The sequence below is a fragment of the Lagenorhynchus albirostris genome, chromosome 15 (assembly GCF_949774975.1).
Source record: "Lagenorhynchus albirostris chromosome 15, mLagAlb1.1, whole genome shotgun sequence".
Classification (NCBI taxonomy): domain Eukaryota; kingdom Metazoa; phylum Chordata; class Mammalia; order Artiodactyla; family Delphinidae; genus Lagenorhynchus; species Lagenorhynchus albirostris.
In genome coordinates, this window is record NC_083109.1 from 64,878,017 (window position 1) to 64,892,498 (window position 14,482).

The window sequence follows — 14,482 nt, forward strand, 5'->3', positions numbered from 1 at the left end:
TCTCTCTGAAGAATTGTTCCGGGTTTTTATAGCCTCCTCATTTAAAAAGGAGTGGAGCCTAACTAGCCCTTCTGGATGTTGATCCTAAACCTTCAGCAGACAGACTCTGGGTCTGGTTGGATCCTCTCGGCTCAGGGGTTCACCACGGTCTGGTCCTCTGAAGTTGGGGAGGGTTGGGGGCAGTGGAACAAGAACATGGCTTCACACCCCAACACCCCCGCCTGCTTCTTAACACATACACAGTTCTCCCGAAAGGGAGGAGTTGGGCGCTCACTGTGATGATGAGCTGGCCGCGCAGAGCCACTGAGACCGTCTTCGAGAATGACGACTCTGGGATCTTCCGTATGCTGGTTCATTACCCCACCTAGACCATTGCTGCAAGATGCAAATTCTGCTGCACTGGGTCCGGGGTGGGGCTTGGGGGTCTACAGATTTATGAGCTGGCAGGTGATGTGCACGCGGCTTGTCCAGAGACCACACTTTGAGTAAGAAGGCCCTGTAAGAATTCACTTATAGCATCACCTTCTAAATCTCAAAGACCCTGTCTCTCCCTTCCTAACCCCAGTTTCTCACCTTCCCTTCCTCGACAGCTGGGATTCCGAGTCATGTCAGTTTGTCACAAAAATAAGTGTCCCTGCTGCAAAGGAATGGTCAGTTCGTAACGGAACAAGGGAAAACCCATTTGCGTGTTTCATTGGGAAAAGTCATAGGAGACTACCATTTTACCTCCACAGATTTTTCCCCACAGGTCACAGAGTCAAAGACAAAGAAAGTGAGCCGGAAAGGAAGCACTTCTTCCACGTCCTCTTCATCCTCCAGCTCCGTGGTGGACCCACTGAGCAGCGTCCTGGATGGGACCGACCCCCTCTCCATGTTTGCGGCCTCTGCTGACCCTGCAGCCCTGGCGGCTACCACGGTAATGCTCCTAGCTATGGTCAGTCCTGTGGGTGCAGGGTTGGGGATTTTCATTGAACAAGTAATACGCAGTGCACTTGGGTTGTAACAATTCAAATAATCCAGACTCAGTGACACTGCATAGCATGTAGATCCTGGAAACTGCTTCTTCTTCTTCTTTCGTTTTAAAGCATTTTAAAATTCTTTATTTTCATTTCACTCTTTTCATACCCTTTATTTTGGATTTATTTTTATGTAATCACATAACTAATTTACTAATTTTTCATGTAAAAGATCAAACATTACAGAGGAGTCCAGCTGACCAGCTCTCATTCTGTTCTGCACTCTGGAGGGCATTGGTGTTATCAGTGTAATGTATATTCTTCAACTTTTTCTTGGTATTTTCATAGATATTTATGACAACAATTTCTGAATATTTACATACATACTCACATATAAGTAACAACAACAGCAGTCATAAGAGTATCAGCTAACTGTGTAGCAGGTATTTTCCAAGTGCATTCCAAGTGTAGTTCTCATACTGCCTAAGCTTCATTTAAAGAGGTCCACACAGAGGAGCAGAGATGTTAAGTGACATGCAAGCTGGAATTCAAGCCTGGGCAGTCTGACTTCAGAATCCACCATCATTCTTTGCTGGCATTGCACACAGCTATTTACTTTTTTTTTTTTTTTTAACGTGTATATATATATTTTTTAACTTGACAATATGTCTTGGAGAACTTTCTATATTAGTACTTAGAGAACAACCTTCTTATTTTGAACAGCTGCATTGTATGGTAAGGAACAGGACATGATTTGGGGTTTTTTTTTGGCTGCACTGCTCGGCTTGTGGGAATCTTAGTTCCCCGACCAGGGATTGAACTCGGGTCCTTGGCAGTGAAAGCCCAGAGTCCTAACCACTGGACCGCCAGGGAATTCCCAGGGACATGATTTAAATTGCCATGATGGACACATAGACCGTGTGTGGTGTTTGTTGGTATAGGCAGTGGCGCATTTGTCCTTGCACATACATAGATCTTGGTGCCTATGTGCAAGGATTTCTGCAGGGTAACTTCCTAGGAGTTCATTACTGGGTTAAGGTAACATATACATAAAGTTTTTTTTTTTATGTGGACCATTTTCAAAGTCTTTATTGAATTTGTTACAATATTGCTTCTGTTCTATGCTTTGGTGTTTTGGCCCTGAGGCGTGGGATCCTAGCTCCCCGACCATGGATCAAACCCACACCCCCTGCATTGGAAGGCAAAGTCTCTTATCACTGGACCGCCAGGGAAGTCCCCATATACATAAGGTTTTGATGGTTACTGCTAGATTGTTCTCCAGAAAGGGTTCACTAATTTACACTCCCATCAGCATAGCAGTATTTTGGAGTGCCTGTGCCCTGCATCCTTGCCAACCTGGCTACTATCAGTCATTTTATTTTATTTTATATTATTTTATTTTTATTTATTTATTTTTCTTGCGGTACGCGGGCCTCTCACTGCTGTGGCCTCTCCTGTTGCGGAGCACAGGCTCCGGACGCGCAGGCTCAGCAGCCATGGCTCACGGGCCTAGCCGCTCCGCGGCATGTGGGAATCTTCCCGGACCGGGGCACAGGCGGACTCTCAACCACTGCGCCACCAGGGAAGCCCTATCAGTCATTTTAAATCTTGCCATTCTGATTGTTGAAAAGTGATCTCTTTCAGTTTGCCTTTCCTTGATTCTTAATGAGTTTGAGCATCTTTTGATAGGTTTATTGTCCATCTGTGGTGAATTGGCGTGAAATTTTTTTTATCATAGTAAACCTTTCGATAGATCTGTTACATTCTACAGCGAGGGATTGTCTGCCTTCTCATACTTTTTTTTTAAGCTTTACTGAGGTATAATTGACAAAATTGTAAGATATTTAAAGTGTGCAATGTGATGCTTTGATACACATATACATTGTGAAAGGATTCCCTCCATTGAGTTAACTCATACATTACCTTACATACTTACCCTTTTTCTGGTGAGAACATTTAAGTTGTACTGTCTTAGCAATTTCACTTATACAATACCGTGTTATCATCTGTCATCACCATGATTGCTTATACTTTTTTAAAAGATTTAAAAATTGCTGCTGAAGAGATTGTCTTGCCTTTTCTTAGGACAACTCCAGAAAGAAACGTGACAGAGATGATAACTCCATTGTAGGATCAGATTTTGAGCCTTGGGCCAGCAAACGAGGAGAAATCCTTGCCCGGTATACTACCACGGAAAAGCTCTCTATTGTGAGTACCAGTATACTTTTTCCCAGTGTCTACTTCAGATTTCGTAGTTTTTTTTTGTTATTACGATTCTGCACCCGATTCCAGTGTGTAGGTTCGCTCCCCCCACACCAAGCAGTTCTTTGTCACCAGTGGGGTGTCCTATCAATCCACTCAATTCTGACATTGTCTCCCTGGAGAGAGCACCAGCTCCCACAGCTTAAGGGCTCAGGCCCCACATCAGATGCTAATCAGAAGTCCAGGTGGGCCTCCCTGGTGGCACAGTGGTTGAGAGTCTGCCTGCCGATGCAGGGGACGCGGGTTCGTGCCCCGGTCCGGGAAGATCCCACATGCCGCGGAGCGGCTAGGCCCGTGAGCCATGGCCGCTGAGCCTGCGCGTCCGGAGCCTGTGCTCCACAGTGGGAGAGGCCACAACAGTGAGAGGCCCGTGTACCACACACACACACACAAAAAGTCCAGGTTGTTACCTGGCTTCTGACGAACTAGCTATAAATCAGCATTTCCCATGACCACCTCTTTGGGTTCAATTAATTTGCTAGAGTGGCTCACAGAACTGACTAGACTACTGGTTTATTACAAAGGATATTAAAGGTTATAAACCAGTAACTAGATGAAGAGATACCTAGGATGAGGTCCTGAACAAAGGAGCGTCTGTTTCCATGGAGTTTGGGGTCTAGCACGGCAGCATGTGGATGTCTTCTGATTCACCAACCCGGAAGGTCCCTGAACCCCTTCCTTTCGGGTTTTTATGGAGGCTTCGTTACATAGATATGATTGATTAAATCATTGGCCACTGGTGATTGATTCAACCTCCAGCCCCTCTCTCCTCCCCAGAAATCAGGGAGGTGGGACTGAAAGTTCCCACCCTCTAATCATGTGGTTGGTTCCCCTGACAACCAGCCTCCATCCTTAGGTGCTTCCGAAAATCACAGGAGAGTGCTTCCTAAAAAGAACAGAAGACTCCTGGATTGTTCTCTCACCTGGGACATTCCAAGGGTTAGGAGCTTTGTGCCTGGAATTGGGACAAAGACTAAACATATATTTCTTCTTATAAATCACAGTATCACAGTTATGTTGCCCCAACGCCGACGTTCTGTAAGTTTCAGTTATTATGTCAATGTTAGTTGGGAGAAAACGTGCTAATGCGTTCCTCAAAAACTGTGTTAAGAATCGGGGATCAGGCACAGTTCAGACAGTGAACTGGAGCCGCAGAGTCGTGTCTCTGGGGGGGGAGAGAGTTACGAGGGGAAGAGAGTGCCACCCTGAAGAAGGTTAACTTCTTACCGTTGCTCAGGGAGTCCCACTGGTGGGTTTTCTGCCAGGGCTGGGAGTTCACTGCTTCTTTGGGTGGCACTCACTAGGGCAGGTTGTTGGCTAGTGCCCGGGGCTTACCTTGTACTCTGCAAGTTGCTCAGCCGGGGAAAGCAGGTTAATGCTTATGTCGTCAAGGTCTAGCTTGTGACTGAAGCCCTCCCTAAAGAAGAGAGATGTTCGTCTCTCTTCATACTGGGAAGAAGTCTAGAGGCAGATAGTCCAGGACTATGTGGCAGCTCCAAAGTCATCAGGGACCCAGCTCTTTCTGTCTTGCTGCTCTGTCATGTTCAGTGTGACCTCATGTCCAAGTTGTTAGAAGGCGGAAAGGGGAAAGTGGGATGCACCGTCTCTCATTCAAGAACACTTCCTTGGGCCTTCCCTGGTGGTCCAGTGGTTAAGATTCCACGCTTCCACTGGGGGGGGGGGGGGCTCGGGTTTGATCCCTGGTCGGGAAACTAAGATCCCACATGCTGAGTGGTGCGGCCAAAAAAAGAACACTTCCTGGAGTCCCCTCAACATGTCCAGTTACATTTGTCTTGAAGGTAGTCATGGGCTGTACACAGTGCACCCATCAAAAATCGGGGCTGTGAGCAGGGAGGAAGGGGTGAACTCAGTAGCGACTAGGAAGGTTCTGCTCCCTTCTCCCAGAGTCTATACTTGTTAAGCAGAATTGCTGGACTATTTAATTCTTTTTCTTACTGTTTTCTGATTGCCCTGATTTAATATAAAGCCGTGATTCTCAACCAGGAGTAATTTTACTCCCCAGGGGACATGTGGCAATGCCTGAAGACGTTTTTGGTTGTCACAACTGTGGGAGTGCTACTGGCATCTAGTGGGTAGAGGCCAGGGATGCTGCTAAACCTCCTACAGTGCACAGGACAGCCGCTCACAACAGAATTTTCCAGCCCATAACGTCAATATTGCCGAGGTTGTGAAACCCTGATTTAGAGTAAGCTAAATGCTTTCACATTGCCACCATTGTCTCAAAATTTTGCTTTTTTTGGGCTCATTTTGAGAGTCCTGAAATGAGTAGAAATTTGAATCTCTAGTAGTTTCTAGTGAGCTGTGTTTTCCTCCTTTGAATAAATATTTCTGTTTTTCATTTAGATAAATAAGTGGCTTTGTTGGAAAACGATGGATCATGTTGTCTTAGTGCTGCTTGAACAATAAGTAAAGTTTTTGTCACAGGGTCCAGTAAGTTTTAAAAAATATTAACATATATTTTTTGCCTCTGCAGAATCTTTTTATGGGATCTGAAAAAGGTGAGTTTTTGCTGTTGTTACTGTTTTGATGGGGAATTCTCCCATTACCTTTAATATAATTTTCCAAAGGAAAAAAACATCCAATCCTGATGTTTAATTCAATTGAAGCTATTATTTCCTAGATTATGTATAGACTTAGTAGAATCAAAATACATATTAGATGACGAATGAAAAAAAAAAAGACCAAAGAGTTTACTAGGAGGAAAACAGAAACTCAGTGCTTGACTTTAGGATTACAGAGCAGTAGTCTCCCATCTATGTGCCTCCTCACTGGCTGGGAAATGGTTGAAATTCTCCTTTTTACAGATCCTTTCTTTTGCCTTAAGTCATTATCCCTTGTGAAAACACAGATGCCCTTGTGAGGGGAGTCACACAGTCTTATCAGCCACTGGTCCCTGAATACGGCAGTTCTCAATTTCTTGTGCCAAGACACAGTCTGGACTAAGGTGTCTCAAACTAGCTGTTCAGCAGAGTCACTTGAGGAATATATATATATATATATGTGTGTATATATATATATATATATATATATTTCATAAAAATACAGACCACTGGGCCCCACTCCACTTATTGAATTAATCTTGAGGAAGGGGATGCAGGAACTCCATTTTTAAAGCTCCTGGGTGATTATGAAGCCCCTGTCTTAGATGCTGTATCACTGGGGTGCAGCGGAGCACAGCCGTGGTTTGTGTGCAAATCGCTGGCGCGGCAGCTGCAACTCTCCTCGTTCTCTGCGGGTTGGGGCAGCGCACTAGAAATCAAGGGGGTCGGAGCACCTTTGTTATGGGCATAACTTTGACCCCAAGCCATAAAAAAGTAAATCACAGCATTGCATATCGACCAGTTGGGAGAGGTCAGAAAGTGACAATACCGCTTGCTGGTGAGAATGTAGAGCAACAGGAACGCTCATGTGCTGCTGGTGGGAGTGTAAAATGACACAACCGCTGTGTAAAGCACTTTTGCATTATCTGTTCAAATTGACGATGGGCCAACCCTTTGACCTAGCAGTTCCGCTATTAGGATATACCCTAGATCAGAAATCGGCACACTGTATCCTGGAGGCCAAATCTGGCCCACTGTTTGATCTTGTAAATAGTCCTTTTGGAACACAGCCGTGCCGTTTGTTTACGTATTGTCTGTGGCTGCTTTTGTGCTGTAATGGCAGTTGAGTAGTTGTGACAGAGACTGTAGGACTCACAAAACCTAAAATACTTATATATGGCCTTTTATAGAATGCATTTTTTCAGCTCTGCCCAAATCCATGTTTCTTAAAGTGTGGTCCAAGGACCAGCAGCATTGACATCACCGGGGGCTCATTAGAAATGCAGAGTCTCAGGCCCTGCCAGACCTAGTAAAAATCAGAATCTGCATGTTAACACATCCTTAAGTGATTCCTGTAAAAGTTTGAGAAACTACCCTGAAGAAATGCATGCATATATGAACCAGGAGACATGCACAGAAATGTTTATAGCATATTGTTCATAGTAACCCCAAGCAGGATACAACCCAAGGATCCACTGAGGGTAGAATAAGAAATAAACTGTGAGGTAGTCACACAGTGGAAAATGCTAAACAGTGGTGAAAATGTGTGAGCTTTATGCAATGACAGGGGTAAACTTCATGAACTAAAGTCAGTGGTGAATGAAAGAAGCAAGACAGTGTACAATCTGGGTGGTGGCTACAAAGGTTTTATAATTATCTGTTAAAATGTACATATATGCATGTTCTGTACTATATTTCAAAATGAAGGGAAAAGTAGAAGTAAGGTAAAAAAAATCAAATTATTTGGAAACTCCTTAATTTTAGTAGTTGTTAGTAATTGAATAATTGTACCATGCTCTCAGCTGATCCCAGACAAATCTGTGAGTTAACACCAGAGCTAAGAAAGCAGTGCCTTAAAAGAGTAAACTTTAGCTCCTGAGAGCGAGTTCGGTAGGCAGGAGCAAGGAAACCTCTGGTCTAGAACAGAAACACCCTTAAGATGGAGAAAGGGTTCTGAAACAGGAGGCTCTAGAGGGCAGCAGCCAGCTGGCCAGAGAGCCCTGTCCTGTGACCGGCCTGTGGCCTGGAGTCCTTTCCTTCTCTCCCCGCCAGTCCCTGCTGATGGGAAGAGTTGTGCTGATGGATGATGGAAGGAGGCTCACTAGTCCTGTTTGCTTGAAGAGACGGCTTTGAAGCCCTAGTGTTTCCACCTCTGGACAGACAGTGGGATTGCTGTTTTGTTAGTTGTTAGTACCACAGTTCTGCACTGTGAATATGAGCCTGAGAGGGCCTTTTGTTTGTGGAAAACAATTAAATGACGGATTTTTGGCATCCTTATCTGGACCGCCTTTCTTTAGGAATAAACAAATGATTCAGTGAAAAGTTTGTAAATATCAGATGTCGCAGAACCTTTTTGAGGCTGGCCCACTGCACTCCCATGGGCAGCTCCTAAGCAGAAATGTTTCTGATGAAACTTTGGTTACGTAAGGAAGTTGCTTCCAAAATCTCAGGGAGTTTTCTGTAATGAAGTTGTTCCCCAGCCTCTTTATTCATGATGAAGTGTAGAGTGAAAGATGCTTTCCTTTGGGGGTATTGGTGACAGAGGAAAGCCACCCGTGTGACATGAATCCATTCTGTTTAGGCAAAGCTGGGACTGCCATATCCGCAATGTCGGAGAAGGTTCGGACCAGGCTGGAGGAGCTGGATGATTTTGAGGAGGTGAGCAAGTCAGTTGTTGAATCCAGGGAGAGGCGGGGCTTCCCGTGTCTCTGCCAGGTGAGGTCGGTCTCGGTGGCCGCTCTCTGATTAATTCTCGAGCTGCGCATTGTGTTCAGTCCTCCTGAGGCACCAACTGATCGAGGGAGAGATGCCAGTGGCGCGGCTGGCCAAGCTCACAGGAGCCTTCCTTGGGCTGGTTTTCTGAAGGCGTTTTTCTCACTGTGATGCTTGAGCAAACCCCAGGCGTCTGGGGACAAGGTCTAACTGTGAAAGCCAACGGTAGCCATCTCCCGGGAAGCCGCCTCGTATAGTGTAAAACGGTCATGCCTGCTGCAGAGGCCACGCGTGGTCGCTCAGCTGCTGAACTCGTTCAATTAGCCTGCACGTGCTTTTAAAGAACATGAATCTTGCCAACTCATAAAAATTAGTAAATTTAAAACGTATAAATCCAGATTTCTGACTTCTCTTAAATTCCACCTACCTGTGGGCTCACGTTCTTGCATTTAACCTGGGTGTGTACTGTCCAGGTTGCATGGTCCTCCCTGGCCCAGTTCACTCATAAACATTACTAGCCTGGCCCCTGGAGGCGGTGAATTTGCATCCTCTGGAGTATCATTTAGAGAGGCAGCATACCATGGGGGTTAAGAGGGCAAACTCAGGAGCCAGACTGCCTGGGTTTGAATCCTGGCTCTACTGTTTGGTAATTCTGTAGTTTGGGACAAGATGCTTAAGAGCTTGAGCTCTGTGCCTCAGTTTACTCATCTGTAAAGTGGGGGTGCTACCTAGTACCTGCCTCTTAGGGTGATTACAGGGGATTACATGAGTTAATGTATGTGAAGTGCTTAGACCAGCACCCAGCACATGGTACGTGCTTTGCAAGTGTTAGCTGCTGTCACCATCACCATTATGAGTCTAGAGGCCTTAGCTTGACCGCTTATTAATGGGGTGCCCTTGGGCATTCATCTTCCTATACCCATTTCCTCATCTGTAAAATGGGGATAAAGAATACAGTTGTGTAGGCTGAATGGGAATGCTTTGAAATCCACAGAGGTCCCTATAATGGCAGTTGCCATTGCTCTGTCCTGCATCTTGCCCCAGTTTCAGGGTCCTTCCAGCTCTAAGACCAGAGTTGTTAGGTGCTCAGCAGAGTGTAATAGTCCAATATTTTATTTTCCAATTCAGAAATGACATATTTTGAATTGGGGCGCCCGAGAGCCTCAGTCTGCATGTCATCAGTCAACCTTGGCTGGTAGGAAGGGAATTGCTAAAGGTTTTTATCAAAGCTCTTTTGTCTGTTGAGTATCTGAAAGTCACTTGAGCTGGCTTACATGGAAAATAAGGACTGTATTGAAGGATACTGGGGCACTACCCTGAACCCAAAGGCACAGTGGCCTGGAACCAGGAACTGAAAAACCACCCAGAACCCCAGCAGCTGTCCTCTGTGTCTCTTGCTTCTGTGTGGCCTCCAGACTCTTTCTAGTTCTCCTTTTTTTTTTTTTTTTTTTTCCTGCAGACTGGTTTCCTTGCTTCCCCCGCTCACAGGAGCACATGGCTGCCCCATGGCTTCCGGGTTAACATAGCATATTAGTCAGGATAAGACTAGGTTGTGCTGTGATAACAAATGAACCCCCGTATCTCAGTGGCTTAATATAACAGAGGTTTATTTCTTCCTCACATTACTCGTCCAGTGTAGGTGACAGACATACCACCATCTTGTGGTGCTGCCATCTCAACATATGGCTCCAGGGTTGTCACAGCAGAGCTGAAGAAAGGGTCACTTTTCACTGCCTCAGCCCAAAGGGGACACATGCCACTCTATTTACCACCCATTTGCCCAAACTAGTCACGTGGCTCTTCCTACAGCAGAGGGGCAGGGAGGATCCTGTCTCACAGTTCAAGTGACCAGTTGGGATCAGTTCAGATTTCCTGAACTTCCTACTTGTATTCCTTTAATAAAGAGTTCTTCCAGCAATCCCACTCCTGGGCATATATCCAGAGAAAACTCTAACTCGAAAAGATACATTCACCCCAGTGTTCACAGCAGCACTATTTACAAAAGCCAAGGCATGGAAGCAACTTAAATGTCCAACAGATGAATGGATAATGACAATGTGGTGTATTTATACAATGGCATATTACTCAGCCATAAAAAAGAATGAAATAATGCCATTTGCAGCAACATGGATGGACCTAGAGATTATCATACTAAGTGAAGTAAGTCAGAGAAAGACAAATATCATATGATATCACTTATATGTGGAATCTAAAATATGATACAAATGAACTTATTTACAAAATAGAAACAGGCTCCAGACATAGAAAACAAACTTATGGTTACGAAAGGGGAAAGGGCAGGAGGATAAATTAGGAGTTTGGGGTTAACATATACACACTGCTATATATAAAATAGAAAAACAGCGAGGACCTACCGTATAGCACAGGAAACTATACTCAGTATCTTGTAATAAACTATAATGGAAAAGAATATGAAAAAGAGTATATATATATATGTATAACTGAATTACTTTGTTATACATCAGAAACTAACACAACATTGTAAATTAACTATACTTCAATTTAAAAAAAAAAAAGAGTTCTTTACTTTGGATTCCAGGCAACATTCATATAAAAAAGATTTGGTTCCTGCTCTCCTCACGTGGGTTAGCATGACCCTCACTCCTGTGAGCTGTGCAATCAGCATCTTAGCAGTAGGCAAGGATTAGTGAGCATGTACTGTGTGCCGGGTGGTGCCAGGTCTTTACATATGTTATAATATTTCATCCATGTGATGGCCTTGCCCTCTTCTGCCGTGGGTTTTTGCTGGGTCTGCTCTCTGTCCTGCATGCTCTCTCCCTGGTCTAGTTAACAACCCTCCATTGCCTAGTTAACGCCTGTACACCACTGAGAGTTTGTCTCAAGCACCACTTGCTCCAGGAAACCATTCTTGACCACCATTCTAGAGTCCATTCTGAGATGAACCTTTCCCCCAACATTTGAATATCCCTGAAATTGGACTGTGTCTCTCAATTGGTGCATGTCCGTGATCGGCACCTTTTCTTCCTTAGTGGTGCATAAAACAGTTGTGCTTCTTAAAGCGGGCACCTCAGATTCAGAGAACTATGATATGTGTCTTTGTAGAATTGTTTCCCTGAGCATTTGTCTCAGTTTGTATTAATGTCCATCTTGTCCTCTGTACCTTAAACTCCGTTAGTGCTGAAACAATGTCTTTTTGCTCACCTTTGTATCTGGGGCATCTGGTATACCATACTTGCCTGGCACACAATACCCCCCAATAACTATTTGTTGAATAAGGTAAGTCCTGTTATCACTGTTCGCAGAAGAGACTCAGGGAGGAAAGCAGCTCACCAAGAATCATATGGTTAGAATGTGGCTCAGCTGGGAATGGGCTCAGGTCTGACTTGTGTTCAAGGCCAGTTTTTCAATCACTGCCCTCTAGCCATCTTTGCAGAAAACTCAAAGAACCTCTTTGATTACAAGACAGAACTATCAATCCTGGTCAGGATATGAGGGGAACTTAAGAGACCAAAACTCAGCTAATACTCAGTATTGTTCATGGGGTCGAGGGGGGAGTCCAACAATGTTTTTCCTTCTGTGCCTGTATCTTTCTACTTTTCTGCCCACAGGGATCCCAAAAGGAGCTGTTGAATTTGACTCAACAGGATTATGTGAACCGCATAGAAGAGCTCAACCAGTCGCTGAAGGACGCCTGGGCCTCGGACCAGAAAGTGAAGGCTCTAAAAATAGTCATCCAGGTCAGGTCGAGTGATTTTTTTTTTTTTTCCCCCCAGAATTTCCTTTGTAAAACTCCTTTGTGGATAATTAAGGTCTTCAGAGGCCTGCCTTCAGGGTCTTACCCTAATTTTTTCATCTGTTCTATTTTCACGTACTTCCTGTGAAAGGCCATAATTATGAATCAGTGTTTTTATGAGATGGCTAATCCCAGGGCCACCATGTGCAGCTGCATAGGTTGTGCACTGTGCAGTTCCAGGAAATTCACCCTAGGTTACAGAATTACTGATGTCCCCCCTGGGTTGTGCAGTTCATTGGCCCTGTTACATCACCTGACACATTTATGATTTGTGTAGACTAAAGATTGATCAACTGCCTTTTGGGTTTCCTTGACCAAATTGCTTTGTATCTTTGGAACTAATGGTTGTGTGTCCCTGATATATGCATTTTGGGGTCATGTTCTGCATAATGATGTGACAAAGAAAATGTATACACAGTGTTAAGAGAGGTATGTTTGTTGAATCCTCTTTGTTGATGAATTTGTTAATCCATGACAGCTCTTGGATCACAAGAGCAAGTTCCACAGGGAAAACAGCTTATTCTGTTTCTTGACTCTTAAGATCATCCCGTCTTGTCAAAACACGCTCAGAAGTACACGGTAAAAGGAATAATGTAAGCATTATGCTTTTCAGAGCAGAGTTAATAGAGAATTTCTGAACAGCCATTTTAGTTCAGAAGGACAAGATTTCATCCTTGTTTATTGTCATGGGAATGTGACGTTTGTTTTCTTGCTCTGGGAGTCTTTACACTGGGCACTTGAAGTCTTTTAAGATGACACTTCGTATGGCAGGTGCTATGTTTTTGGTGTTCATGACAGAGGCAAACCCAAGCCCTTTTCCCTTCCATCACTGTTGTTAGTTGACAAAGCAAATACTCTGAAGAAGATTTCTCTCATCCTGCAGGCATGTGATGGAGGCTGCTTGCTGAGTGGCTCAAGTGAGAGAATATCTAAACTAACAAGAGCTTCTTCAAAATATTTTTGTTGGCAACATCTCTCCATAGAGTATTGTGGTATAGAACTGTGACTTCTAAGAGTTTGACATCTGGAGGAGATTTGATTCATGTCTTCCCAAAGAAAATAATCATGAAACTGTTTAATTAACTCCACATCTAGCTAATAGTAACTGTTTGACTTGCAGTACTTTAAAGACTGCCTTCTTTATCCAAAAAAGCTAGTCAAGGTACAGAATATGGAGAAATGAGCAGTTTCCCTTATTTGCTCTGCAGGAAGGTTTTACTTTGTTTTTTCAGCTTTATTGAGGATATTTTACATATCCTAAAATCCACCATTGTAAATGTACAATTCAGTGATGTTTTTAGTAAGTTTACAGAGTTGCCCAGCGATTACACAATCCAGTTTTAGAACATTTTCATAGCCACTGCCCACCCCCTGCCCCCGCCCCACCCCCTGCCCAAATTTCCTCAAGCCTGTTAGCACACCTGCTGCCACTTTCAGCCTTAGAAAAACCACCGATCTGCTTTCTGACTCTATGAATTTGCCGTTCCTGACGTCTCATGTACGTGGGGTCACTCATTATGTACTCTTTCGCATCTGGCTTCTTTCACTTACCGTGTTTTTGAGGTTCATCCATGTTGTAATATCAGTACTCTGTACCATTTTTCTGCTGCATAGTATACCACTGCATGCATAACCACATTTTACTTATCCATTAACAAGTTGATAGACATTTAAGTTGTTTCCACTCTGGCCATTATGAGTAATGCCGCTGTTCACAATTGCAAACAAGTCTTTGTATGGATGTATATTTTCATTTTTCTTGGATAGATTCCTAGAAGTGGAATTGCTAAGTCATATGGTAAGTTTATGTTTAACTTTTTGAGGAACGGCCAAATTGCTTTCCAAAATGGCTGCACCATTTGCATTCCCACCAGCAATGTATGAGGGTTCCAGTTCCTCTATATCTTTTCGATCACTTGTTTCGTTATTGACCATCTTTTTGATTATAGCCATCTGAGTGGGTGTGAAGTGGTACCTCATCGTGGTTTTAATTTGCATATCCCTACTGACTAATGATGTTGAGCATCTTTTCATATGTTTATTGGCCATTTTTATATCTTCTTTAGTCAACTGTCTATTCAAGACTTGCCCATTTAAAAAATCAGGTTGTTTGTCTTCTTGTTGAGTTGTAGTAATTCTTTATCCTTGATACGAGTTCTTTATCAAATACATGATCCACTTGTATTTTCTCCTAGTCTGTGGCTTGTCTTTTCATT

At 43.8% G+C, this 14,482-nt stretch overlaps 1 protein-coding gene across 4 annotated transcripts in view; it reads left to right on the top strand.

Annotated features, from left to right (window-relative positions):
• The window catches only part of VPS35L (VPS35 endosomal protein sorting factor like), a 129,414-nt gene that overhangs the window by 9,829 nt on the left and 105,103 nt on the right, over positions 1 to 14,482 (top strand). For all 4 annotated transcript variants that reach the window (XM_060122556.1, XM_060122557.1, XM_060122554.1 and 1 more), the window contains exons 3-7: positions 749 to 916; positions 3,042 to 3,164; positions 5,713 to 5,737; positions 8,361 to 8,437; positions 12,082 to 12,210. In XM_060122556.1, the coding sequence (XP_059978539.1) occupies positions 749 to 916; positions 3,042 to 3,164; positions 5,713 to 5,737; positions 8,361 to 8,437; positions 12,082 to 12,210 (522 nt within the window). The remainder of the gene's footprint in view (positions 1 to 748; positions 917 to 3,041; positions 3,165 to 5,712; positions 5,738 to 8,360; positions 8,438 to 12,081; positions 12,211 to 14,482) is intronic.